The sequence below is a fragment of the Prionailurus viverrinus genome, chromosome D3, assembly GCF_022837055.1.
Source record: "Prionailurus viverrinus isolate Anna chromosome D3, UM_Priviv_1.0, whole genome shotgun sequence".
Taxonomy (NCBI): Eukaryota; Metazoa; Chordata; class Mammalia; order Carnivora; family Felidae; genus Prionailurus; species Prionailurus viverrinus.
In genome coordinates this window covers 47,732,574-47,759,863 of record NC_062572.1, presented here as the reverse complement: position 1 = coordinate 47,759,863, position 27,290 = coordinate 47,732,574, and the positions used below count along the sequence as shown (strand labels likewise).

The window sequence follows — 27,290 nt, the reverse complement described above, 5'->3', positions numbered from 1 at the left end:
TCAGACTCAGTATCTTTAACCTAAAGTAACTTGTTAGACCAGATTTATTTTTAAAGAGCACTTACATTTTTTTCCATGTATTTCTCTGGCACAGATTTTTGTTAAAGTATTCTATACGTACAGGAAGTTCACATATCGTGTGTACAGCTCAGTGAATTTTTTGCAACGTGAATATACCAATGATACCAGCGCCCAGATAAAGAAGCAGAACAGACCAGCACCCAGGAACCCTGCCTTGTGCTTGCTTCTCTCCCTCCAAGGGTATGACCACTATCCTGAATACTGAGAAAAGAAATTAATTTTTCCTGTTTTTGAATTTTATAGAAATGAAATCATGGGAGATGATTCTTTTATGTGCAGCCTCTTTCACTCAGCAGTACACTGGGAAGTTCACTCATGTCACCCCACACAGTGGTAGATCTTTTTGCTTGTTACCCGTTTCACTCCTGCATTTTGAATATACCACAATTTGTAAATCATCCCAGCATCAAGGACACATACTTCACAAAAAAGATACTAGAAAATTCCATTAAACGAAATAAAAGTCTCAAGAGCTCTGGCAGAAGGGCCATTCCACTCACCCAGAGTCATCATTTATTACAGATACGTAGTGTAGCAAACCATCCGAGTACGTCTGGGGGGATTTAAAAATGGGGCTACTTCCATCCCTGGTGTTCAGTTCAATGTGACCATCTTCCAGGGTGACCTGCAGGTTATTTGCCTGAAACCATCACAGCATATGCCCGTCAATGTCATTAATTTCTATTTCAAGATTACAGGTGTATCAATACTGAATTTCTGATCAAAACCATGCATAAAACAGTCAGGTGGGTTTGACCCAAATGTTTTGACTTTGCTATTTTGAGCTAAAGATTATTTTTGATTATTTTGACTCCGTGTTTATGAATATAGAAGTCTTATCCAAATTGTTTAAACACTGATGAATCTGTCAAAAGCATTTTATGGAACTACATTCATAAACCAGTTTAACTTCTCCATCAATTACACAAAACAGTTAAGCCATCTCTAAATGTTTCTATTTCTATTTTCAATGTGCTTATGTTATTTTCATCAGGATCAACTCTCCTCAATCGTGTGATGAAGGTTTCATTCATCAACTGTTTTTCCATATATGATCATAACAATGATTTCTTTAGTCATTAGGAATTTTTTATTTTCTGGTCATAATTTCAAGGAGGTTCAATTTTCTGACATCAAACTCTGCAGATCTAAATTTTGGCAAGATGATTAGATTCTTTCTGTGGATTCTTAATTAAAAAATATGTGTAGAGTCGGTAGTTGTCATTTGAATTTTCCTGTTGTTTTTTTTTCTACCACGTACAGGTTTTTTGTTTTTTGTTTTTGGTTTTGGTTTTTTTTTTGCGATTTTCAATAATGAGCTTTTAGGCTAAAACAATTTTTACAGCATGTGGTTGTAGCCATTGTCAGCTTTATATTTTGATTTTTTCAGTTGGTACTTATTCATTATAAATTGGATAAAAGAATGCCAGTTTATGTATTTCTTAGCTAACCCATTATGAAGTTGAGGCCAATGTTCCTAGGATATTTCTAGGATTTCTAGGTCTAGGATTGATCTCCTCTTTTGCTAAGTCAACTCTTACGCTGGCTTTCGACCGTTTTGTATACTGTATACTCAGTTATCTCTATCCTCAGCAAAGGAAACAAATGTTGGGTGTCAAAAGAACTAGGTCATATCATCCTACTTTGATAGAAAGGGCATTCTTGTAGTCAAAAATGCTGGTACGTGCTTCTTCAGGGGGTAGTTAAAAAAAAAGATCTCTAAAGGCTGATTGAGCAACTATATCACGAGAAAAGAGACCTTCTAATATGATATAGCCAAAGAATCACAGAGTCAGCTACCATTCTGTCTTTCAACAAATGTTGGATGCCTGTTGTGTTGTGTTGTGTTGTGTTGTGTTGGCAATCCTGAAGAAACAAATCCAAGAATGTCAGTATTCTACTTCTACCTCTATTTTATTTATTTATTTATTTATTTATTTAAAAAAAAATTTTTTTTTCAACGTTTATTTATTTTTGGGACAGAGAGAGACAGAGCATGAACGGGGGAGGGGCAGAGAGAGAGGGAGACACAGAATCGGAAACAGGCTCCAGGCTCTGAGCCATCAGCCCAGAGCCTGACGCGGGGCTCGAATTCACGGACCGCAAGATCGTGACCTGGCTGAAGTCGGATGCTTAACCGACTGCGCCACCCAGGCACCCCTCTACCTCTATTTTAAACCCCCTCCTCATTCTACCAGGGGATTTCTACCTATTAGTTGACTTCTACCCCTGTATAACAACACGAGTGAAACCCTATAAATCTACAGAGGGTACCTTCTTGCTGAAGAGAATTCTGTCCTGCTGTTGTACATGAACAAAGAGCAAAGGACCTTATTCCCCAGATGTAAATATTGTACAACTAGCTGATGATGCAAAAAAGGAATCTGAAGAACTATCTTTTGTAGAATCAAAAAAGAATAGTGGGGATATATTCTGATTTTTTCTTATATCGAAAACTTTAAGCTACATCATTACATATAACAGTATAATTCACATTAACTCCTAAAATAAACCCAAGAGAAACGAAAATGGGTCCATGAATACATATAAATTCAATTCTGTAAACCATAATGTACTTCCTAAGCCTTTTTTCTTTTAGGACTTGTCCCAGGAAGAACAATAACCTCCATGTTGAAATATACAATGTCCTTCACCCTGTGATGATGGATAAAATGCCTAGTTAATTTACCTTCAAAATCTCTCTACTGTTTTTGACATCAAACTTTGAGTCGGGTTTAAATCTTATTCAGTATTCATGCAATATTTCATACCTCTGTCTGGTGACTTAATAATAGGCCACTGGGTTGAAAGGTCTGAAATCCAAAGGAGGCCTGGAAGTGGTTGGGAAAAGCCAAATCCAAATTGGTGAAACTCAATTGTCCATCCCTGGAGAATGAGGCAGATCGCACGAGCTGAAAGGCAAACACAGAATACATTATTGGCATTGGAATCATTTCATGGCTGAAATCCAGTATCTTATTCTATGTCACTTCACCTGAGCTGATTAATGTGGTTTATGTTGCCTTGGAAAAAAAACAGAGTTTGCTTTTCTGCATGATAATCTACCAATCATCTGCGTTTTTGTGTGTATAGTCGGTATTCCTTTTTTCCTACAAATTTAACTTGCAAACCTGAAGGCGTTCTGTATCTTGCAAATATGTAGGGACTATAAAGGAACCATTTCATCATAATACTGTGTGCTACTGGGAGACTCAAAAGTTGATGTGTAAATGAATACCAAAGATGGGTTGGTTGGGGAGCAGTACTTTTCTACAAGGTTTTCAGTACTCACCTTCCAGTCTTCTGAGCACTTTTTTGTTACTCCCACAGTGTCATTCAACCTAACAACACCAGTAGTTTTCTTCAGATTTTTCATGCAGCCTCGGAAAGCAGGTGTAGAAATGTTAAACCTGATTTGGGGTACAAAAAAGGAAGAGGTGTACCAGACCAGGCTTGTCTGAGAATTAGAGCTGAAACTCTCTACTTTGTCTGCTACTTTTCACCCATAAATAGGTATTTATTTTACGGGTGTCTGTTCTCATGGGATTTCTGTAACACTACTTATTTTGTGAAGCTGAGAAAATCTACTTCCTTTCAGTGTGATTCTGCATTCTCAGCTTTAAAAATAAACACGATAGTGTTGACAGAAGAATGGTCAGTGCCCTCAAAAAGTATAGAGACAGAAAATGTACAAGATCTAGAATTGCCCACTCCCCTTCCAGAGTAATGGTGGTACATGGTGAATAGGAAGTATATTAACAAATTAATATACTATCAATATTATATAAATATATATTAATAAAGAAGTCACTTATTAGACCCGGGAATGCTCTAGAAAACTCTTAGCTCTTTTTTTTTTCTATCCACTTTTAAGTTAGTCACCGTTAACTCAGTAGAAACAAACTGTTACATTTGTGTTCTAGTCAATGATGAAAAATGTGGCTTGGTATTGAATCGATGCCAGGCCAGCACAACGGAAAGCACTGTGAGGATTAAACAAGTTCATGGGGACTGACTGGGTGGCTCAGTCAGTTAAGCGTCCAACTTGGGCTCAGGTCATGATCTCACAGTTCATGGGTTCAAGCCCTGTGTTGGGCTCTGGGCTGACAGCTCAGAGCCTGAAGCCTGCTTCGGATTCTGTGTCTCCCTCTCTCTCTGCCTCTCCCCGGCTTGTGCTCTGTCTCTCAAAAGTAAATAAATAAACAAACGACAACAACAACAACAACAACAACAAAAAGTGAATGCACTGGAATTGCTGGGCACTGGGTGTGGCATGCAGTTGTGAGAGTGCGGGAGGCGTATTCTGCTGCACTAGAACTGAGGGCTCTGCACCCAGACTGCCTGGGTTCAAGGCCTGTCCTTGTGGTTTGAGCAGGCGATCTAACTATTCTGTGCCTCTGTATCCTCATTTCTACGATAGGAACATGTTCATCTGTTCCATCGGGTTGTCATGAATTTAAGCGGGTTAATATGTGTAACATACTCAAATGATGCCCAGTATAGAGCAAGGACTCCACGTGAGATGCCGGGGTGAGTAACTCTCCCCATATGAGTACAGTCATCGTAATGAGAGGAATTTCTTGCTGCAGCAACTCTGCCTATGTGGCTACCTTGGCATTCCCCACTCCTTTTTCTTTCTTTTCTTTTCTTTCTTTTTTTTTTTTTTTTTTTTGCATTTCCCCTTGGATTTGACTTTTCCATCTGTCTGGAGCTGACTTCACATACACCATTAACACACATGAACTGACTGGAGTCCAGGCAAATAGTTGTCATTTTTTAAACAAATGATGTAACTAAGAAAACCCCAAGGTTCATTTCCTTATAAATCCCTAAGGCAGCTCACCTTTCTAAGTGGAAAGGTATCTGCATTCATTTTTATTCAAGTCATTATAAATAGTTGAGCTACATGTAATATGCATACAATTAAATTTCATTAGAACGAAAAGGAAGAAATGAATCCTCGCTGGCATTGCAGCTTGAGCTTAATTATTTTATAAAGATGGCTTTTCGCCTTGGAAAAGAAAGAAAGTTTGCATTCATTCCTGGAGCTTGTCTATTTACACATATTTTAAAATCCATTCTCTGTGGGGTTTCCACACGGTTTAGACCCATCATCATCCCCTGAGGTCCTTCTTTCCATCAAGTGTAAGTTGAAGGAAGAAGGTAGCAGAAAAGCAAAGCGGAGAAGAAAGGCAGCCGGGGGACAGGCAGCACCTATTTTGTGTCAGGCACTAGTATTCCAGCCCCGCCAGAACCTTTCGAGGGAGCTATTTTCTTCTCTAACATTTACTGAGCTCTCACCACCTGCCTGGCTGACTCTTTGACCCACTTTAAATCCTCACCCCGCCCTAAGAGACAGGTAGATCCTCTATGTTCCAGATGTAGCATGGGGAGGCATGTGGAGGTCAAGCAACTTGATTGAGGTCATGCGGCAGGAAAGTGGCCACCTCAGTGCTGGGACCTGAGCGGTGTGGCACACACACTGGTCCTTGCTCTTTATGTTTACACTGTTTGTGTACTTCTAGCACTTGGAAGAATGGAGACTTTCTACAGAACAGTTATCTGCAGCGGAGATGTTAAGATGGAAGATTTATTTCCACTCTTCTTCGAGGCGTTCTTGTCACTCTGGCTCATCTGAAGGCCTAGAATTCCACATTGAGTCCAGGATGCAAGGGCTGAACACACTTGCAAGAGGAATGTGACTGTGTAGGGGTGCAGGCTGCTGTATGAATGGGTTAGCGCACGGGGCTATGTATGCACACTGTGGGCCAATCCATTCACAAAGACCAACCTGGTCCAAACCTGTGGTCAACAGATTTCAGAGCAGTAAGAGCCAAATGTAATCCTAAACTTAGTGCTGGGTACTGAGTAAATGTCCAATAGACCCTTGATTTTTACTTTAAGAATTATTATTTTCGGGGCACCTGGGTTAAGCGGCTGACTTCAGCTCGGGTCACGATCTCATGGTTCTTGAGTTCAAGCCCTGCGTCGGGCTCTGTGCTGACAGCTCAGAGCCTGGAGCCGGCTTTGGATTCTGTGTCTCCCTCTCTCTCTGCCCCTCTTCTGGTCATGCTCTGTCTCTCTCAAAAATAAATAAACACTAAAAGAAAAAAAAGAATTACTATTTTCATTTTAATGGTTTATCATTACACCAACACAATGGTGTAGGTCTTTCCCCAGGAAAGACTTCCTGTTGCTTGAGAGCCTCTGGAATCACCTGGGTGATTTTCTCTTCTCATGGGAAGCAGATGGGATTAACAGATTATGATTTTTGATTGTAATCCTAAACAAGTCATTCCCAGATCTGGTCTCCCACCCCCATGGGGATACATTATAGCGAGAGAGGACAGAACAGGGCACTCAAAAAACCTCTTGGTCAGGGCTGCTTCATTTAGAGATTCAACTGGCTTCCTTCATTCCAAACTAGGTTTAAGTGCTGCTGTCTGTAAGGGCCTTCCCCTTATGTGGGAATCAGAACACCTCCCTCCTTTAGAAGGATTGTTTGCCTGCCCCACAGAGCTTGGGTGTGGGTACTTAGTAGGACTCCTGTCTGCCCACCCACCCCCCAGTGGCCCCCATCACAGGGAGATTCAAGACTCTCTGGACCATCAAAGATGTCACCAGAGGGATAAAGCAGGGCCAGAAATGGCCAATATTGCTTAGCATTTTATTTGCAAGGGAGTAAAAGGCCAGTGAACTCTTTTGACTGCCTTCTATCTCTTACATTTTCCATCTTCTTTTGATCTTTTTTTTTTTTTTTGAGAGAGAGAGAGAGAGAGAGAGCGAGAGAGCGAGCATGAGAGAGTGAGTGAGGGAGGGGCAGAGGGAGAGGGAGAGAGTGAATCTTAAGCAGGCTGACTCAGGGCTCCATCCCACAACTCTGGGATCGTGACCTAAGCCGAAATCAAGAGTCGGATGCTTAACCGACTGAGCCACCCAGGTGCCCCAGATGTTCTTATGATTTTAGTAAAAACTCAAAGTATAAACTCACCCAGAAAAAGAAGTAGTCCCTTGTTTGGAAAACTCTAGGACTTACTAGATTACTAGATTACTAGATTTATTACTAGATTACTAGAAAAATTACTAGAAAAATTCTGTATGTACATCTATCTGTATATGCATAACTATATCTATGTATGTATGTTTGTTTGTTTGAGAAAGAGTGAGAGTGTGAGCAGGAGAGGGGCAGAGAGAGAGGAAGAATCTGAAGCGGGCTCTCCTGTCAGAGCAGAGAGCCCGACACGGGGTTTGAACCCACAAACCGCGAGATCAAAACCTGAGCAGAAATCAAGAGTAGACACTTAACCAACTGAGCCACCCAGGTGCCTTTCCACATATGTATTTCATAAGTGGATAGGGATGATAAGGCAAAGAAAGGCTGAGTGCTGACTTAACTCAAGGTCCCACTGCTCCTTAGTGGCTGAGCCAAGACTAGAATGACTTCTTTTTGATTATCACCCACTACCCTTTCCTCGTAAATCCTGACTCACTGGCACCCACATCGCTAACCGTGGTCTTCTGCTAACGCCGCATAAATGCAAACCACTGACCAGTAGCTTCCTTGCTGCCTCCAAGAATTCCTCAGTGCTCCGGGTGAGCTCACCTGCCCTACAAGCTTGACCAACACCTGTACCTGAGCTGCATTCACCCTTTCTCCAGCCCAGACTTCTCTGTAGAGGTCCAGGCCTTTGTCCAACTGCTTTCTGGCATCTCCACCTGCTCTCGGGTTCCGGGAACTCAGCCTGGCTCAGACCGAACCCATCCCCCTGCCTCCTTGCCAGTGCCATCCATCTGGCCAAGCACTGGAGCAAAACCCAGGTGTCACCCCTGAACATTTTTCTACTTCCCTCCCCAGCCCCAAGCAACCGTTCAGTACTACCCATTTGCTGTCCTAATGATACTAAGCATCCACACCCTTTGCCTTATCTGCACAGCTGCTTCCCTGCGGCTGCCCTCATCTCTTGCCTCTGTTAATAAGCTCATCTTCCAACTGCTCTACCTGCCTCTGCCTTTTCCCTCTCGAATCCAGTCTCTACCCTGCACCGGAGTGAGCTACTGAGAAGTTGAAATTGATAATGTCCTTTCTCTGCTGGTGTCCCCCCAGCAACGGCTGTCTTACTGTGATTTTCAAGGTCCTCTGTGTTCTGGCCCCTGCTTCCCACACCACCCCATGTGGCACCCCCAGCCTGCTTCGCCAGTATCCTCCAGTTCCTTGGAAGTTCACGCTTTCTCCAGCTCTTGGCACTTTACATATGTTGATTGCTCCTATACTTCAGGTCCCAGCCAGAGACCACCTTCTTGATGCCCCCAAGCGGATTAGATTCCCTCCGGGGGACTCACAGGACCCTGAGCTTCTCTGTGGTCTCCCATCTGCTACACTTGAGGTCCTGGCCAGTTCATCATTGCCTTGTCAGCAACAGCCACACTGCCTGATGTCACTAGACACTCAATGAGTACTTGTGTAATGAATGAATGGGAATCTCAGATGTGCACAGCAGTGCTGACTTCCTTAAGTTAATCTATTTTATCACATTTAATTGAATAAAATCAAGATTACTGATCATTCGTAACAGCAATTCATGGTTGAACTGGTATTTAATGTTGATGATGCTAAATATGAACGGCCCCTCTTTGGCTCTCAATTCCTTCATCTAAAAAATTCAGAGGTTGCATCCCATGCAAGGTCCTTTCTAGTTCAAAGAATCTAAGATATTCACTCCCAAACTCTATTAAGTGTAGAGCTTTCTCACCTGTATTTTCGTCTTTGAGGGTAACCTTAAGAACTTTACAATGAATATTAGTTCCTCTTTACTATGGATGGACCGATGCCCACATGTATAAGGATTCCTGAAGAAAGACCACCTATACACAACACCTTAAAAACCACACCTAGCACTCCTTTCACCTGATTTATAAATTAGAAAAGGAGTTCAATATCCTCAGATCTCATGTAAGAATAATCATAATAAACACAGTTTCATGGGGGAGTGCTCTTAACTCAGTCATGAGTCTGTACTAACCTTCCAGGGAGTCCTTCCACACGTTACTGTCAGCTATTTAATGTTAATTTATTTTTGAGAGACAGAGACACACAGGAGCAGGAGAGGGGCAGAGAGAGAGGGAGACACAGAATCCAAAGCAGGCTCCAGGCTCCAAGCTGTCAGCACAGAGCCCTACGCAGGGCTCAAACCCTTGAACTGCAAGATCATGACCTGAGCTGAAATCAGACGCTTAACCAACCGAGCCACCCAGGCGCCCCTATTGTCAGCTATTTAAAAGCCTTTTTGGAGGATACACACAAGTTTAAATGTAAAAGTTATTTTTAAGCACATTCTGGAAGTCGTATTTTTTTTTCTCATTCAGATGAAGCTTCACTTCCTCTCACATTAACTTAATTCATCCATGTGTTCATTATCCAAGAAGCGGTGATGTACCTATTCAGTCCTTGATAACACAAAAGGCCAAGTAATACAGACATGCTTTAAATTCTGGACATACTTCCTGAAGGCAGCAACCCCAACTTTTAGTGCCCAGCGCTGCTTGCCAGACCATGGAACCGCCTGCGCTCTCCTGTGCTACCTTGAAGGGCCCCAGGGCCACAGCCTCCATTCTTATTGCAGCACTGTCAACACTAACCACATTCCCTATGGCTTCTCTCTTCCTAAGAAAGACCCTGGGGGGGGGGGGCGGTAACCCGCACTTCCCTCACTCTCCTTTCAACGGCCAGTCTCATTATCCAGTGTTCACAACCTGTTTTGCTCTGTTGGCTAACACTGTTAAATTAACACTAAGAAGTTAAACTTTTTGTGTTTGTTGCTGGAATTTGAAAAGGTAAACTAATCATTAGCAATCATAACCACGAAGAGAGGTAACCTGCCTCTTTGTTTTTTGTTTTGTTTTACATCGTCTTACCTTTCCCTGATTGAAATTGGAATCCCTCCCAGATAGTATGTGCCGAAATTGAATATTTCACCTTCAATTCTGATTTTTTTAGAATTCACATTTATCCACATGAGTTTTTGGGCTTTCCCGATTTTGATCTGGATCTAAAATAAATGAGAGATGAGTCAGCAAGCAATGGGCAATTAAAGCATCCTATTCACCGTGGTTCAGAGCTATTATGTTTTTATTTCCTTCAGATTCATTATATACATGGTAGGAAGATTCTGAGCCATAGAACTTTTGGATAAAAATATAATATTAAAACATTTTAGGGGCGCCTGGGTGGCTCAGTCGGTTGAGCGTCCGACTTCGGCTCAGGTCACGATCTCGCGGTCCATGAGTTCGAGCCCCGCGTCAGGCTCTGGGCTGATGGCTCAGAGCCTGGAGCCTACTTCCGATTCTGTGTCTCCCTCTCTCTCTGCCCCTCCCCCGTTCATGCTCTGTCTCTCTCTGTCTCAAAAATAAATAAATGTTAAAAAAAAAATTTAAAACATTTTAATAGAAATGTTTGCATTTGAAAGTAATCATGTTTTATATATGCCATATATACATATATATTTTGAGAGATGTGTCCCTCATCCTTTAATAACTGTTAAGTTAGTCTGGTAATAGAAAAATGTCCTGGCACTGACTTAATTCTAAAGGACTGAGGAGTGAGGACATTTAACAATTCACGTGAACACGTTCAAAGGATGTACCGAATGGTCTTTTCCGTTGTTGACAGTGTGGGTAACTCCTTTTTCTTTTGGTGGCTCTGAATTCAGTTTGTAGCGCACCAGGAGATTGCCATCTTCTATATTTAGAGATATGAAGCGATCCTAGAGCATGGAAACAATGTATATTACCAGAAGATTCCACCGAAGAATACCTAGAGGGCTGGGATTCAGGTTACTCTCAAGTTACAAACTGCTCTCAGCTTCAGCTGCCTCCTCAGTTAACAGGGACAATAGTGCCGTGATATCCCATTGCCAGGATGGGTATGACGGTTAAATATTGTAAGCAGTGTTCAACATCATGCACGGTGGCTAGCACACAGGAAAGACACAATAAATGTATCCGTTATCATGATTTTGTTTCATACGATCCATAAGCAGCATGCATGAATGGAAAGTGAAAAGACACAGATCATTAATATCATTTGAAAAGATGGCTGCTACCTTTTGGAGAGAGGCACGGTCCCAGACGTCTGCCGCCATCTGCTTGCTGACTTATTGCTATGTGTCTGCCTCATCCCCCTCGAGCGTCCCCTCCTTCCATTCGTATGTGGAGGGATCCCTGAGGGCCCTCAGAGGACCTCCTCTTCCCTCCCACCCTCTCTCTGCCTCAAAGTCATAGTCACTTCTGCAGCCCAATGCAGGTGTGTGCCCACGAAGCCCAGATGCTTCCCTCCAGCCAAGACTTGTCTTCCCAGGGCCAGATCTGCACATCTGGTTACCTTATTGTTACTGCACACGTGGCTTACTGATACCTCAAATTCTGAGTATCTCAAGCAGAGCTTGGGACCTACATGCCTCTATCATGCCTCCCAGCTTCCTACCACTCTCTCCCCTCCTTTCACTCTCTCACCAGAAATCCCCTTGCTGAGCCAGCCACAAACCTACTAGGAGTCACTCTTAATCCTCTCTCTCTCTCTTCCAATCAAATCTTGTCGGTTCCACCATTTAACTTTCCATTTCATGCCACCCAGTCTCAGCCACACTTCTCTCTCTTTTTTTTTTAAATATTTTTTAAGCTTATTTTATTTTCAGAGAGGGAAAGAGTGAGTGGGGGAGGGACAAAGAGAAAGGGAAAGAGAGAATCCCAAGCAGTCTCCACACTTAGTGCAGAGCCCAACACTGGGTTTGAACCCACCAAGTGAGATCACGACCTGAGTGGAAGTCAAGAGTCAGATGCTCAACCAACTGAGCCACCCAGGTGCCCCCACTCTGTCCCTTCTTGCCACTCTGCAGCCAGAGAGCTCTGTGGAAATGTCAGTGCGGGCATGTTTGATTATCCTCCTTTGCTCTCAGGATAGAGCCCTGACTCCCCAGCACATGTTGTGAGGCTCTGATCACCCCTTCAACTCTGTTTCTCCGTGTTCCCTCTGCTTCCCGGTGCTGCAGCCACAAGGGCCACTGTTCCATCCCCGAGTCTCCCTGCCCTTCCCACTTCCGAGTCTTCTTTGTGCTTCGTTCCCCACAGGGATCACCCTTCTGCTCTGTCCTCTTCAAATGCTGTCTTCTACTTTCCTCCGGGTCTCATATTACCCATCCTTTGCTCAAGAAAGTCTTTTATACATCTTCATTCACCCCAAACCTTTCCTCTATACCACTCATGGTCATTGTGATGAATTAATGAACCAATTACTGAGTATGGCTTTGTTAAATATTTGTCCTCCCCTCTAGAATATAAGGTCCTTGAGGGCAGCAACCGTGTCTGTCTTGGTTGTAACTGCAACCCCATCACTGCGTAAGGAACATACTTGAAACAGACCTTTCCTTAGAAAGATATGCTGGGGGGCGCCTATGTGGCTTAGTCAGTTAAGTGTCTGACTCTCGAGTTTGGCTCAGGTCATGATCTTGTGGTTCATGGGTTTGAGCCCTGCTATTAGCATGGAGCCTACTTGAGATTCTCTTACTTCCTCTCTCTCTGCCCCTCTCTACTCTCTCCCTCCCTCTCTCTCTCTCAAAAATAAATAAATGAACTTTAAAAAATGATACGCTGAGGAATTTCTGATATAAGGCTTGAAAGTTTATTCTTCCACAGTTCCCTTATGATCAGAAGGCCTCTTTTTGAAGTCTACTGACAGAGTCCTTACTTAAAAGGAACAACAGTCCTTATCTGAATCCTAAACCTTGTCCTAGGGAGCCAGTCAGGGTTCATCACACTCCAAATCAACAGAGTCACATTGACTCACTGAGTAAGGAGCATAGTGGCGCTCAAAATCATTTTCTCTCATCTGGTTACTAATGGTATTCCATATATTTTCTTCTAATATGAATAGCATTTCTGGTTCTCAGTCTCCAAAAACTTCAAAACATAGTGCCAAGAAGACCTTGTTTTAGAAAACAACCACCTGAAGATGCTGTGTGACTGCTCAGCTCCCTACACTCTATAGGCAGGTCAGGTCCTTCCCAAACCCTCAGAACTGGTTCAGCCTCGGAATCTCCCAGAGGGTCAAGACCAGCCCCAGACAAGGGGGTTGGATCAGGTCTGTGTCCCCACCCTGCAGGTAGAAGGAGCGGGTCACACCCCAAACTCCTTATCGATCCCACATTCAAAGACAGAGATCCCATGGGCTGATCCACGAGGCAGTAGTACTTCCAGGAGTGGGCAAGTCTGGGCCCATCCCCCAGCAGATGGCGCTGACCATGACTTGGAGAGTCACTTTGGATTTCTCCAAACTAGACTGAAGAATGGCCTCCAGAAACCACAGCTGCTTGAAAACAGGGAAGCTTCCACGTCTTGGGAAGCCAGGAATCAGGCCAATAGAGACGTAATTCTGCACAGTCTGGCGAGAGCCGGACTAAGATGCAAACAGCAGGAAGTCAAACAGTCTGGCTCTCAGAGACCCTGGGAGGTCATCACATGATTTCAGGCAGAATAAGTTGATTATTAGGCAAACAGCAGTTTTCAAAGAATAAAACTGACAACGGCATGTTTCGGTGGCATGTTCTCAAACTCCCGATTACCTGCGTATACTCCCATAGCCAAAAAAAGCAGCATTGGGCTGAGAGAAAAGATGTGGGTAACATCTGCACATTTTTTCAGATCTAGTTAGTTATTTATAATAACCCAGTTACCACAAAGTTGCTTAACTGAATGGAAATATTGGGTAGTGTTTGGATGTTTATCATCGAATACCTGATTTTCTGCAAAGAACAGCAAACCTCTATCCACAGTGGTTTGAATCGTTTGTCCAAAGGTCGGGAAGGGAGCATTTGGTTGAGTTGGAACTCGAGCATAGCCTGTACCTTCAAAATAATTTTTGTCTGACTCTTCCTTTCTCCTGTCAACATCAAAGATCACAGGTTAGAACACAGCAGCAAAGGACCACCACTCAAGAGGGTTTATTAATAGGAGATGCTGCTATCTAAAAACCAGAGCAAAGCCCATGCAACATAGCTGTCATGATTTTGTGAAAGAGAAAACATCTTTAGAATGTTAAAATAGCCAGCTATTTGTCCTGGATGTGCTCTTATATGCTATGATAATCAAACCCTAGCTCAAAAAAGCTAACAGTTAAGGGGCACCTGGGTGGCTTAGTTGGTTACGCATCTGACTCTTGATTTTGGCTCAGGCCATGATCTCACAGTGGGTGAGAGTTCAAGCCCCGCATCGGGATCTGCGCTGACAGTGCAGAGCCTGCTTGGGATTCTCTCTCCCTCCCTCTCTCTCTGCCCCACCCCTATGCACGCACACATGCTCTCTCCCTCTCTCTCAAAATAAAAATAAATTTTAAAAATAAATAAATATTTTTAAAAGCGATAATAGTTAAAGAGTCTCCTCTTAACTGTCTATTTAGGAACCATTTACTTAGGAAGATGTGGCCTAGCAGCTGAAGACTTTGAAACGTAAAAAATTATTAACTTGAAACATAATTTTATCCTGAGTAATAAATAGTCTGTCCAAATCCTTTTAACTATAGGGAAGTCAGGAAGCTCAAGACAGCAATTTTCAAAAAGGTCCAGCTGTCAGAGTACCTAGAAAGTCATGGTGCACTTCACGGACCAACATTTTTTTTTTTTTTTTTTTGCAACTTCAATATATAATTTTGTGCCTGAATCAGGTACCATCTATTACTGAATATTTTGTGGTAGGAGGCACCAAACCTTTAAGAAGGGTTTATTTTTTTCAAAATTGAGAAAACTCTATCGCTCCAATATTTTATACAAATGAGGAAACGTTGGGAGTGGATTAGCAGTGTGGCGTGCGATCATAATTTAAGATCTGTTGGCCTAAAGCTATCAGTGACATCAACAGCATCCTATTGGCTCATCCCTTTATTATACATAAAATAGTTGCAAGTTCCCCAAATCACAGTTACAGAGACACTAGTGCCTGGTTTTATTTACCTTCTACAAGGCTCTACTTCAGTTGTGTTGAGATTGAAAGTTTTTTTGAAGTTGTACAAGCTCAGAACATTTTCATTGAGGTCATCCAGTTCAATACAACCTTTGTACGGAGGGAACCTTAGTCTGGCGGGAAGCTGAAAAAAAGGAAACCGAAAATCTAATTCAACCAAGGACAGTGGTCAGGTCGATCAAGACCAGTATGAATCCATCACTTTTAACTATCCCTGCAGCCTAGGGGCTAAGAATGTGGACCTTGGAGCCAGAGGCCCTGGCTTTGCTATTCACCAGATGCTTGACCTTGGGCAAGTTATTAAACCCCTCTGTCTCAGTTTCCTCATCCGTGAAATGGGAATAGTAATGCCTTCTTAAATTAATCTACTTGGGGCGCCTGGGTGGCTCAGTCAGTTGGGCGTCCGACTTCAGCTCAGGTCATGATCTTGCAGTTAGTAGGTTTGAGCCCCACGTCAGGCTCTGTGCTGACAGCTCAGAGCCTGGAGCCTGCTTCAAATTCTGTGTCTCCTCCTCTGTCTACCCTTCCCGTGCTCATGCTCTGTCTTACTCTGTCTCTCAATAATAAATAAAACATTTAAAAAAAATTTTTTTAATTAATCTATTTGCATCTTGATCACTGCACAGAGGAAGTGCTCAAGAACTGTTAGCATTTATCCCTGGATATGCTTTAAGAATATATAGTTAAGTTCATTTTATATATAATGGATAATTAAAATAGAGATGTGAGGTCATTACACCAAATTAAAATTTAAATATTTTCACTCAGTGAAATAACATTGACACTTACTCTAAAGTCAGATGGGTAACCTCCAACATAAAATACAACATTTTCAGGGTCCAGGTTGAGGAGGGTGTTGCTGTTTCCACTCTCCATGTCATGGAATTGGGGTGTTTCAGGTTTACTGGATGTGGCTTTTTTGGTGTAATTTAGGCTTGCAAACTGATAAATTCTGTTTAAAAATAAACAAGATTATATTTAAAAATTACACAAAAATTGAAGAAGTCAAAGCGAAGATACTAAAAATGGGGTTCAGCGGTACATACAATGGGAGTTTGGTGAGTGTGGGTCAGATTAACAAAGAGCAGTGGTCAATGGGACTTGTACCTCTGAAATTTCACCCGGTCCATAACCGCCTCCTGAGTTTCGCTCTCGGTCAAGCTCTGGTCCACTTGGAGTTCAGACTCCTGTTCTCCCAGGTTGTAGACACACGTGAGCTTGCCATCTACAACTGCCATGCCGATATAGTCCCTGGAGGCCTGGAGACAGAAAGGCCACCTTAGTGTACTTCACAGGCACACTGTTTCTCTGAACTCCCCATCCCAGGAGAGTGTATTTCAAATATCTAATGGGTTTTACACAATAAGACTTGGGAAGACAGAATAAAAGAGGTACCTCCTTGTACAGAATGATACAGATAGAACATTTAATTAATAATGTCTGCACTGTCTTTGCTCCTGGTTTATTGCACTCATGTATTCACTCCCCCGTTGGCCAAATCTCCAAATATTTGCCAAGCACTTGCCATAAAGATAAACCAGATATGGACTCAGGTCTCCACTAGAGTTTAGTCTGGTAAGGGAGATAAGCCATTTTTGTTCTCCCTGTACCATGCAATGATCTCTTAACACTTTGCTATGCCTCTGTTGTAACACCTAGAACCCTGTATTATCACGGTCAGCTACGTATGTATCTGTCTTCTCTGTTAGAATACAGCACCTAAGAGTACATATGAAGTTTTCAAATTGTGTTAAATATATACACAACATGAAATTTACATTCAAGAAACAATTTTTGTTTATCATAAATACAGGATGTGGCACCTTGTAGGTAGATGGTACAAATATTTTGAAGGAATAAAGTAATGTGTGTTTTGTTATAATACAAAGCAGAAAGTCATGTCATAACAAAGCTACAAATAAAGTACCAACACTTCAAAGCATGAGAGAGTGATTAATAATAGTGCCAGTTTTAGGAATCTTTAAATACCACATACACTAATGACAGCCAACTTTCTAACTGACTAGAATTTTCCAGAACAATGTTTCAGACATTTTTTCCCCCATAGCCATTGTATGCTAACCCAGCCAGTGATTACCTTTTCCTCTGACACTTAAGTTGAAGACATATATTTTAAGAGGAGGGACTAAAAGCTAAAATGAACTGTTCAAAATGCCTGTAGCAGTTGTGGTTTAAAGAATTTAGAATTAAAAAGAGATGGGCATTAATTAGGCAGGAGAGGCTTCATTTCACTCTGGTCCTCATCCACCCATGGTCCCACCCCTGCAGACTTAAGGGTCTGGGCATTCTGACAAGGACAGGGTCACAGTTTTGTGAGGAAGAAGCACTGCTGATTTCCATGAGACCTTGATATTGCTGCCCCGGTTGTGTACGGAGGGGTGCTCATCTTTAACCCCTGGTGTGTACGTGCTCATGTGTACACACACACGTACCACATGCTGAACCCACTGGGCAAGGCCTCTCCATCAGATAAGGCCAGCAGGTAACAGTCTGCGATTGATGGAAGACCCCTTGTGGTGCCATCAGAGGTGGTAGAGTCTGCTGATGTGTTGGTGGGATTTCCTCCTGCTACGTCAATGGAAGCCAGGAAGTTATGACACACTGGTGACAACGCGCCTCAAAAACCATATTGTTTGGGGCCACAATTCAACCCACAAATAGTGGCATTCCCTAGGGTGATGGTGGCTCGATCGTCCCAACAGCATTCCTGGGGAAGCCTGCTGCTATGTCATGAGGACACTTAGCAGCCCTACGGAAAGGACCTCGTGGCATGGAAGACGCCTCCTACCAACAACCATCACTAACTTACGAGGTGTGTGAGTCAGCCAAACTGGAAGCAAATCTCCAGCCACAGTCAAGCCTTCAGATACCTGCAGCCCCAGCCAACATCTCGACAGACACCTCATTAGAGAGACCCTGAATCAGAACCATCTGGGTTAAGCTACTTTGAACATTGTACCATAGAAACAGCATGAAATAATATTTACTGTTGTTTTCGACCACTAAGTTTGGTGGTCATGCAGCAAATATATAACCAACATTCAAAAAAAAAAAAATTCCCAAACCATATTGTTTTAAAAACAAGAGAAATGTCAAAGCAATACCTACATCTTTATTTCCGAGGTACATCACAAACATATTCTCAGTCCCCCCATTTTCTTTTGACTCAGGTCTTTGGAGAAACAAAGAAAGAGATGTGTATCCTTTCAAATCATCTAGGTCATCTGGCAGCCGGACTTCAACTCCAGATTTACCATTGAACCTCATGGGGACAGCAACCTACGAGGGAAAAGATCTAGAGCATTAACCATTCTCCTGTGAGGAAAGGGGGTGTGCTCGCAGTGGTAGCCTGTGCCTCTGACGCGAATCCTTTCAGCTCTACCTTTCCTAGTTGTTATGATAAAGGGCAAAGGAGTGTGCATGACTCCTAGACCTGGATTATAAACTCATGAAGCTGTTTTAGGGGCTGGGTAATAAAGCATCCATGTTCTTCCTGTTTATAGGCCAGGGGTCTATGAGAAGTGCATCTAATTCTCTGTGCCAGAAATGATAATCACTATTATTATCATAGTTGCAACTAGGAGGTTTTTGTGCAGATGAGCTAACGTGTGGAAACACTTAGCATGGTACCTAGTGCCTAGTATATATATAATACTTCAAAAACATATTTTTTTAAAAATTTTTTTTTCAACGTTTATTTATTTTTGGGACAGAGAGAGACAGAGCATGAACGGGGGAGGGGCAGAGAGAGAGGGAGACACAGAATCGGAAACAGGCTCCAGGCTCCGAGCCATCAGCCCAGAGCCCGACGCGGGGCTCGAACTCACGGACCGTGAGATCATGACCTGGCTGAAGTCGGACGCTTAACCGACTGCGCCACCCAGGCGCCCCCAAAAATATTTTTAAAATGAATTCTTTAAGGAATCATTCCCCATTAATATATTACATGTTATGGTTGCTTTTATTACAGTCCTTAAAAATGAGTGCATCAGGGCTCTCTAAAAATAGTGAACTGAGAAATCAACCACAGGGTTGATTCACTAAAGGGTATCAATACCTTTAGTATTCACTAAAGGGTAGTGATACTCTGACTTGGCTTCCCAACCCTCTGTCTGCAAATATCTCACAGGGGGTGGATGAAAAAAGCAAGATGTTTCATTAGTATTATTTTAGGCCAAAACAAATTCTGATAGAGAAGTGTCAGGAATTCAAGTAACTGTCAAGTTAAAATAACAAAGGCTGATGAATTTGATTTCCAGTGAAGAAAATTTGCTATAATCCTGTGTTTAGAACACTTCCCTCGCTGATAGGAACCATTCCTCCACCCTCAATAAAGGTGGATTCTATAACTTTAAAGTTATAACAAGAAAGTAGGTCCTGTGCAGCATCATATCAGCACATTCCGCTCACAGAACCCTACCTGAACTTGCAATAACACTTCACCAGGTGAGGCGTGGAGGAGAACTGTTCTTCCTGCCTGCATAAACTCAGTGGGGAGGAAACTGCTTCAGGTCCCTAACATACCAAATCATTTAGGGCATGAAGGTAATGTGCGCTTTTGAAGGATGACAGGAGGAAGTGAACTTTCACATTCCAAACAACTAAAGAATTAGAGCAAGAAAGACAACCAGTTTCCGTGTAAACAAACGCCTTCCCTTTCTTGGTGAACGTGTTAACCTCTCAAAGAAGGAGGCTTAGTGCCTGGCAATGTGGGGACACACCTACCTTATTTGCAGCATCTCTGGCCTGCTGAATTAGCTCCCGGATACGGTCCACGTTGTCAGAGATATTGCCCAGTGGCAACAGCTGTTGGTTGATACTTTCAATCTTGCTCAAAATGTCAGGCAGTTTGTTGGTTAATTTCTTCACTGTTGATGAGATTACAGAACAGAAATTTGTAATTGTGAGTTGAGAAAAGGTTAAATACAGATCTTCTCATTGACAGCATTTGTCAAGTGTTACGTTTGGGTCCCAAATATTGGACAGGATGACTCAGAGTCAGGTGATACCTTTCCTAAATACATCGTGGATTCTATCCTGCAGTCTAGATATCAAATCATCTTTCTTTCTTTTTTTTTTTTTAATTTTTTTTTTTCAACGTTTATTTATTTTTGGGACAGAGAGAGACAGAGCATGAACGGGGGAGGGGCAGAGAGAGAGGGAAACACAGTATCGGAAACAGGCTCCAGGCTCTGAGCCATCAGCCCAGAGCCCGACGCGGGGCTCGAACTCACGGACCACGAGATCGTGACCTGGCTGAAGTCGGACGCTTAACCGACTGTGCCACCCAGGCGCCCCTCAAATCATCTTTCTTAACCACTACAGAAGAAGATAAATCTTTATTTTTTGAACCTTAATATCAATTGTAATTTAATACCTCATGATTAGGGGACCTATATCTCCACTCTAAAAAAGGGAAACTCAATACCAATGTCAATGGGTTAAAAAAAAAAAATCCCACCTAGACTTTCTAATAGAATACCCATATTCTTTGAAGGTGTTATGTGAAGCAGTTTTCTAATATTTTAATTTCTAATTTCAGACTTTATCAGGGAAGAATTCACATAAACTGACCAAAGTGCATAACAATGGAGAAAATGGATAGTATGTCCTGTCTGAAGAATCCTTGATACCTGAGTTATCTGCGTCAGTGAGAGCCTTGTTGAAGTCTTCTCTCTGTGTGCTCCCATAGGTATCCTTAATTCTTGCCACATCTGTCTCAATAGGGTTGAGCCCATCTAGAACCTCATCTGTGATATCGTTGGCATTTCTGACCATGCTCTTTGCCCTACTGATCATATCACTGATGTCATCTAAAGCACACACAAAGAGGGAGGTGTAAGTATCTTGAATGCTCGACAAAAGAAGCCAAGTACGGTGGGTAGGGAGATACTGACCTCTCTGTATCCCACGAAGGTCATCTCGGATGGCAGTGATATTGGTATCAATCAATCCTTTCTGAACTGTCATAACTTTCAGAGTTTGCTGTAGGTTGTTGAGAGCCGGACTGATTTCTAAAATTAAATAAAGCATCATGAGGCAATTACCCTATGGATTTTGATCCTCCATTGGTATTGGTGGCCCCTGAAGTAGCCAGCATTTGCAAAGCATTGAGCAGACCTGAATCTCAGAGATGTTCACTATAGGTGCCTAGACCCACAGTTCCAGGGGCCTCCAGTTCCAGAGGCCAGGAGTATACCTGAGCCTGTGGCATCCAGCGGCTTGGAAATGCATCATGAACACAGTGAGAGGCTTAGTCATTTAGGGGCAGTTCGACTTCCACTTTGGTCAGGGCAAACGTCTCTGCTTAGTGAAGGAAAGGGATGTGCATTGTCTGGCACTAGTCTGGGCTTAATATTAGTCATACTTATTGAATGAATGAGTGAATGAATGAATGATGCCTCTTCAGAGTATAATAAAGTGCTGTTGAGACAGCCTCATCCAAGCAAACGCACTCACAAAGTAGGCATTGTTTGTTTCTGTCCACTTCCAAACTGATATATTTAAGGGGATTCAGTGAAAGGGAGGGAGTTCACAGACATTCCTAGCTGATAACATTGCCACTTTGAGGTAATGGAAAATGACCAGTGAATGCTTTAAGGCCAAAGTGATGATACACGGTTTAAATTGTGATTCCAGGACAGATTTATTTATTTATTTAAAAAAAAAATTTTTTTTTCAACGTTTATTTATTTTTTTGGGGACAGAGAGAGACAGAACATGAACAGGGAGGGGCAGAGAGAGAGGGAGACACAGAATCGGAAACAGGCTCCAGGCTCTGAGCCATCAACCCAGAGCCCGACGCGGGGCTCGAACTCACGGACCGCGAGATCGTGACCTGGCTGAAGTCGGACGCTTAACCGACTGCGCCACCCAGGCGCCCCTCCAGGACAGATTTAAATAACCATGTAGACAAATGCCCTATGATCTCTCTTATATGTGGAATCTAAGAACACTCCCCAAATACAAGGAACCTATTAGGGGCTGCCCAAGCCCCTGGTGTGGGGGTGGTGGTGGTGAAGGGGATCAAAAGGTAAAAAGAAGCATGCTGGTAGAAAACAAAAGAAAAAATATCAATGTAGTTAGCATCCTAACCCTACTTAAAACAATCCTCACCTCTTAGCTTATACTTTGTAAAGGGAACAGATGTCACACCAGGGCATTTTAATTCCTGCAATTTGCTAAGCAAATCATTCGATGTTAATACATATTTTTTGTAGGTAATTTTTCATGTATTTAATTTTTAAACATGAAAAAAGATAAATATTACTGTCAGAAGGCATCTAGTCACTCAAAAATGCTGACATAGTTTCTTGGCCGTGAATGAACACAAGAGACCAGAGAAAATCAAGAAACACCATTTTCAGAACACCAGAATTTGGTGAGATTGAGATGGTTTAATTGTTTTGTAAAAAATTAAATACATGGGAAATTTTCAAAGATAAAATGTATGATTCAAAATTCTCATGCTTCATAGTAGTAGTAATTTTTGGTACTTTTACTTACTAGCATTTTAGGACTTAAGAAACGTTGAAGCTCTGGTGACCTGAAACTATTATCTGGGCCTTAAATGAGAGACCAGCTCTGGACATACCTCTATGCTGTGTGGGTTCCCAATGCCATGGGCACTGATTACCTTTGAGATTTATGTATATTCATGAGGTTCGAGTTAACTTGGTATATGTTAGAATATTGGGCAGAAACATCAAATCTATTAAATAGATCACGCATTTGCTTCCAGAATTTGCTGTTTCTCCTGGTCTTAACAGGACGTTTTCAAACCCTTGGCTCTCCCAGCCTCCCCTTCCCCGCCAGGCTCCAATACCTTGCCGTAGCTTCTTCTGTGTTAGCTTGGCTTCCTTTAATAGTTTATCACTGTCAGAACTCAGGGCTTTTGCTTTTCTTGGAAGATCTTCCTTTATCACCGTCTGAAAGCAAAGCATTTACCAGCCTTAAGCATGTAGCATTCCTTAGGAAATGTGGAGTAAGATTTTTTCATCCTACTCTAAAAGCCCTTATCTTCAATCTTTAAAGGATGAGGTTCAAAGGTAAGGGGGAAGTTTAAAAGGACTGTTCCTGAAAAGATACAGTTAGGGCTGTACATAGATATGTGTGGCTTGGGGAGGTAGACACTTCCCTGGTGACATACTAACAAATCATGTGATACCTGTCTCATTTCCTCCCTGTTGTTTGTACAATACCCTCTTCAATAACTGAAGAAAGAGAAGAGTTGCTTTTAAGTTTTTAATATTTGGGAGATAAACGTCTTTAACCTTCAAGAAGGCCTATCCTCTAATTCTTTGATGTTTAATATTTTATGCTTTATTCTTAGATATGGGAATATTATATGGTACATGTAAGATCACACAGGACTCCAAGACATGCCCAGGTGTTAAGGCAAATGACAGGAAATAAATGGTTACCAAATCGTGTACAAAAATTTCCCTCTTCTTTGTGAAATGCCAATACTTAATCATGGTCTAAAATCATACCTAGAAAGAAGCAGGATACACTACTCATCTTGGCTCAACATTGGTAATCGGTGGAATTTCTATCTGGTTTCACAAATGGCTTTTAAAACTGCACTATACCTATCAAAACAGTCATGTAAACACAAACGATCCACATCTAGAGCAAGTTCAAGTCTATTCTATATAATAAGTTCTAATTTAAACTAAGGCTTGTTGGGGCGCCTGGGTGGCTCAGTCGGTTAAGGGGCCGACTTCGGCTCAGGTCATGATCTCGCAGTCCGTGAGTTTGAGCCCCGCGTCGGGCTCTGTGCTGACAGCTCAGGGCCTGGAGCCTGTTTTGGATTCTGTGTCTCCCTCTCTCTCTCTGACCCTCCCCCATTCATGCTCTGTCTCTCTCTGTCTCAAAAATGAATAAACGTTAAAAAAAATTTTTTAAACTAAGGCTTGTTTACATTCCTCAGTGCATATGAAAAGAAAGTAAGACAATGAGTCGTCTCCAGATTGCATCCAAAAAAGGTGCCAGTGCAGGCGCCCACCTGGAGGGCAGACTCAGATGCGCTAGTGGCCTTGTCAGCCGCGTCCTCCGCTGCTCTGATGGCGTTGAGGATATTCTCGTAGGCGGTGGCAGCATCCACTGCACAGCGCACCAGCTCATCCCCACTGGCATTCCTCTTGATCCTGGAAGACAGTGTGGGTGAAGGGCTCCAACAGCCTCCACTGCCTGCGGCTGAAGGCCCCTTCACCTCCCCCTCCCAGCCTCCTTGATTAGCCTCCTCATCTGGCAAATGGAGACCGGCGCTGGCAAGGGTCTATCTGGGAATCACACCCCCAGCGCAGCTTGGGTTCGGACCCGGGCCCTGGGTCCCGCCCCCCTGCCCTATTCTGGAGCCCCAGCTCAGTCAGGGAGGCTTTCACACTAGGCCCAGCAGCTCCTGCGGTTAGACCTGGGGGGTCACTCACTCCTCCAGCTGCTTTGCCAGCTTCTGTAAAGACTGCGCGTGCGTTTCTGCCTCCACCACCAGGGAGGCTTTACTGGCGGACTGAGAAAGTTCTCTCACTTTGTCACTTAGCTCACGTCTTGCTTCATTTAAAGTGGCAGCTAGTTTTTCATATTCCTATTTTTTTCAAGTAAACAGAGACAGTGTCACTTTAAGCAAAGAATGTATATACCATTTTCTCAAACTCTGTCATAAACTTCATGTTCTCAGGATGCATTATTTCAGTAGTGGCACTGATAGTATTTTTGCAAGTTTTACCACCATTTGGACAATTTTCTTAGGGTGGGTACCCCTTCTGATAAATTTTATAAAAGCACACTGTCATCATTAGCATAAAGTTGTACTAAACCGAAACTTTTTTTTTTTCTACTCTAGAAATAGCGATAACAAAAGATATTTGCAAAATGCCCATTGGGCTGCTAATGTGATCAACCTATTATGAGTCCTAAATAAGTTCTGCTAATAAATGCATGCTTGATATTTTAAAAACAGCATTCCAATTTTTTTTGTTATCACAAAAGCAACATCTGCTCACTGTGGGCTAATTAAGTAATACAAACAGACATACAGAGGACACAGCATTCACACCCCCCACGCCCCAAGGGTAGCACCACGGTAATGAACATCTTGGTTTATTTCCTTCCATCTAAAAGACATGTATTGCAGAAAAAAAAAATGTTAACCCAGTTCATAGTTTCCTCATATAGAATCTGAATGTTTTTCAGTGTTCAGAGAACAAGTTTTGCCTCTACCTCCCGGCTTTTCCCCATCAGCTGCAGCAGCGTGTTGGTCTGCAGTAAGGAAGAGTCTGCCGTGGTTAGGTACTTGGTGAAATCACTCTGTAGGGAATTCATTTCTTTAACTTGTCTCTGGCGAGAAGAAGAAGAACCTGTTTGAACTACATGGAACACGACCAGGAAGCACAGGCATATCTACTGCACAACAGCACAGAAATCGTTTCGGAGTCATAATGTTTTCTTGAAACCGAAAGATCATCGAGGCAATTAGAAAGTGCGGGGAAATCAGTTCACTTTGCCGCGTAGGTGTGTTGTCATGGTTTCCTCAAACTACATGCCAACGAAACAACAGTTCGCACCGTTGCAGAAGCTTTCTAAACTGGGGGCAACTGGGCCAGTGAGGCGGAAAGGTAAGTAAGCTCTGGTTTGTGAGGCAGCATGAGGGATTTTCCTGAACAAAGCAGCACCCATCATCGCAACGCCCCACATGCCAGGCCCTGTGAGGTTGGAGAGGCGCTTCAATGAGAGGATACATGGGATCTGAGAAGGCCAAGCTAGGACCCACCAAAGCTCACACACCCATAAAATCGGATCACGCACCCTTCCCTTGGTATCATCAGTGACTTCCAACAGCCGTCTAAAGAGGCTTTGGGAATTAAGCATATTGCCATCGACTAAGATATTATTTGTTTTCTTTGACAAGTTCTTCTTTTGGGGGGTCAGTCCTACATTACTCCACTTTGATCTTACTGTCATTTAATAACGCCTCACATTTATGTTGCTGTTTCAGCATACAGTGTGCACCCCTGAAAAAATATACTGTAGAATCCCAAGCTCCAGATTCTGTCTCTGCAGCTCCTGCATGAGGCCTGTATTTTAATCTATTTCCTGTAAGATAATGGCTTAAAATGCCCTTATCAGTGATTATGGTAATGATGTGTACACAGCTGACACGAAAAATCAGTTATTTAAAGCATATATTATATACTCTGATTTAATTATAACAATATTGGTTTAATTTCTCATCTACTTGGCAACATTATTCCTCCAGCACTCTGTCAGCCAGGGGCAGGACTAAAGCAATTTGCTCTGCTTTCTCTGTGGTTTAAGTTCACAATCTATTCTGGTGACTGGGGAGGAGGAATAACTTTGGTTTTGCATTTAATCCCTTACTCCTGTTTGATTAGCATCTGCCGTACAGACAGGTGTGCACAGGCTAGACATAAAGACAGGTGCCTGGCTCTGCCGCTTTATTAATGATAAAGATCCCTGCCCCCCTCATCCTTGTCATTAAGAAAAGTGTGTAGATTCTGACTGTGAACCCACCTTGATGGATTCCAAAGTCTTCTCGTTTTCTCGGTTGAGGCCAGTGGCCTGCTTTGCCTGGGCAGTTGCCTCTTGTAGTGCGGCCCGCAGATCACTGAGTTTGGCCTCGTACTCATTTAAAGAATCCCGTATGTTCTTGACAAGTGCACTGTTCTCCACTTGGTGGTTTTCCAGCCAGCTCCTGATCCGATTCAGCACTATAATACAACACATTTTTGTTTTTCACTTGAGAAAGGAGTACCTCTAAGCTAAGCTATAAAGTCTACAGAGGAAGAACGAAGTTTCTACTCATTTCATGGTTTTCCTTGAACTTGCAAGTGAATGGGAAAGGAAACTAACATTTATGGAGCACCTGCTGTGGTTATGTGGGCACACAAAACCACATGAAAACAATGATAGCAGTCTCATGTTTCAGATACGCAAATGGAGAGCCCAAGAAATTAGTTGACCGACCCAATGTTGCATAACCAATCAGCCTTGGCACTTGAACAAGATCTGCAGAGGACAGAGCATGTGCTCCTAACACTGCTATTAACACTACCAACTAACACTACTACTAAATACTACCAACTGCAAACTAACCCTGTCTCCTCAGTCAAAAGCAAAGACTAATAATAAATTTAAACCATACAAATGCTAAAAGAAAACTG

At 42.6% G+C, this 27,290-nt stretch overlaps 1 protein-coding gene across 3 annotated transcripts in view; it reads right to left on the bottom strand.

Annotated features, from left to right (window-relative positions):
- The window catches only part of LAMA3 (laminin subunit alpha 3), a 274,238-nt gene that overhangs the window by 22,091 nt on the left and 224,857 nt on the right, over positions 1 to 27,290 (bottom strand). For all 3 annotated transcript variants that reach the window (XM_047826704.1, XM_047826703.1, XM_047826705.1), the window contains 18 exons: positions 26,641 to 26,837; positions 25,330 to 25,446; positions 24,540 to 24,694; positions 24,116 to 24,257; positions 22,934 to 23,036; positions 21,006 to 21,122; positions 20,742 to 20,921; positions 19,834 to 19,976; positions 18,217 to 18,387; positions 16,195 to 16,346; positions 15,877 to 16,039; positions 15,078 to 15,211; positions 13,867 to 14,011; positions 10,722 to 10,841; positions 9,994 to 10,127; positions 3,374 to 3,491; positions 2,853 to 2,993; positions 582 to 721 (listed from right to left, as the gene is read on the bottom strand). In XM_047826704.1, coding sequence (XP_047682660.1) covers positions 582 to 721; positions 2,853 to 2,993; positions 3,374 to 3,491; positions 9,994 to 10,127; positions 10,722 to 10,841; positions 13,867 to 14,011; positions 15,078 to 15,211; positions 15,877 to 16,039; positions 16,195 to 16,346; positions 18,217 to 18,387; positions 19,834 to 19,976; positions 20,742 to 20,921; positions 21,006 to 21,122; positions 22,934 to 23,036; positions 24,116 to 24,257; positions 24,540 to 24,694; positions 25,330 to 25,446; positions 26,641 to 26,837 — 2,572 coding nt within the window. The remainder of the gene's footprint in view (positions 1 to 581; positions 722 to 2,852; positions 2,994 to 3,373; positions 3,492 to 9,993; positions 10,128 to 10,721; positions 10,842 to 13,866; positions 14,012 to 15,077; positions 15,212 to 15,876; positions 16,040 to 16,194; positions 16,347 to 18,216; positions 18,388 to 19,833; positions 19,977 to 20,741; positions 20,922 to 21,005; positions 21,123 to 22,933; positions 23,037 to 24,115; positions 24,258 to 24,539; positions 24,695 to 25,329; positions 25,447 to 26,640; positions 26,838 to 27,290) is intronic.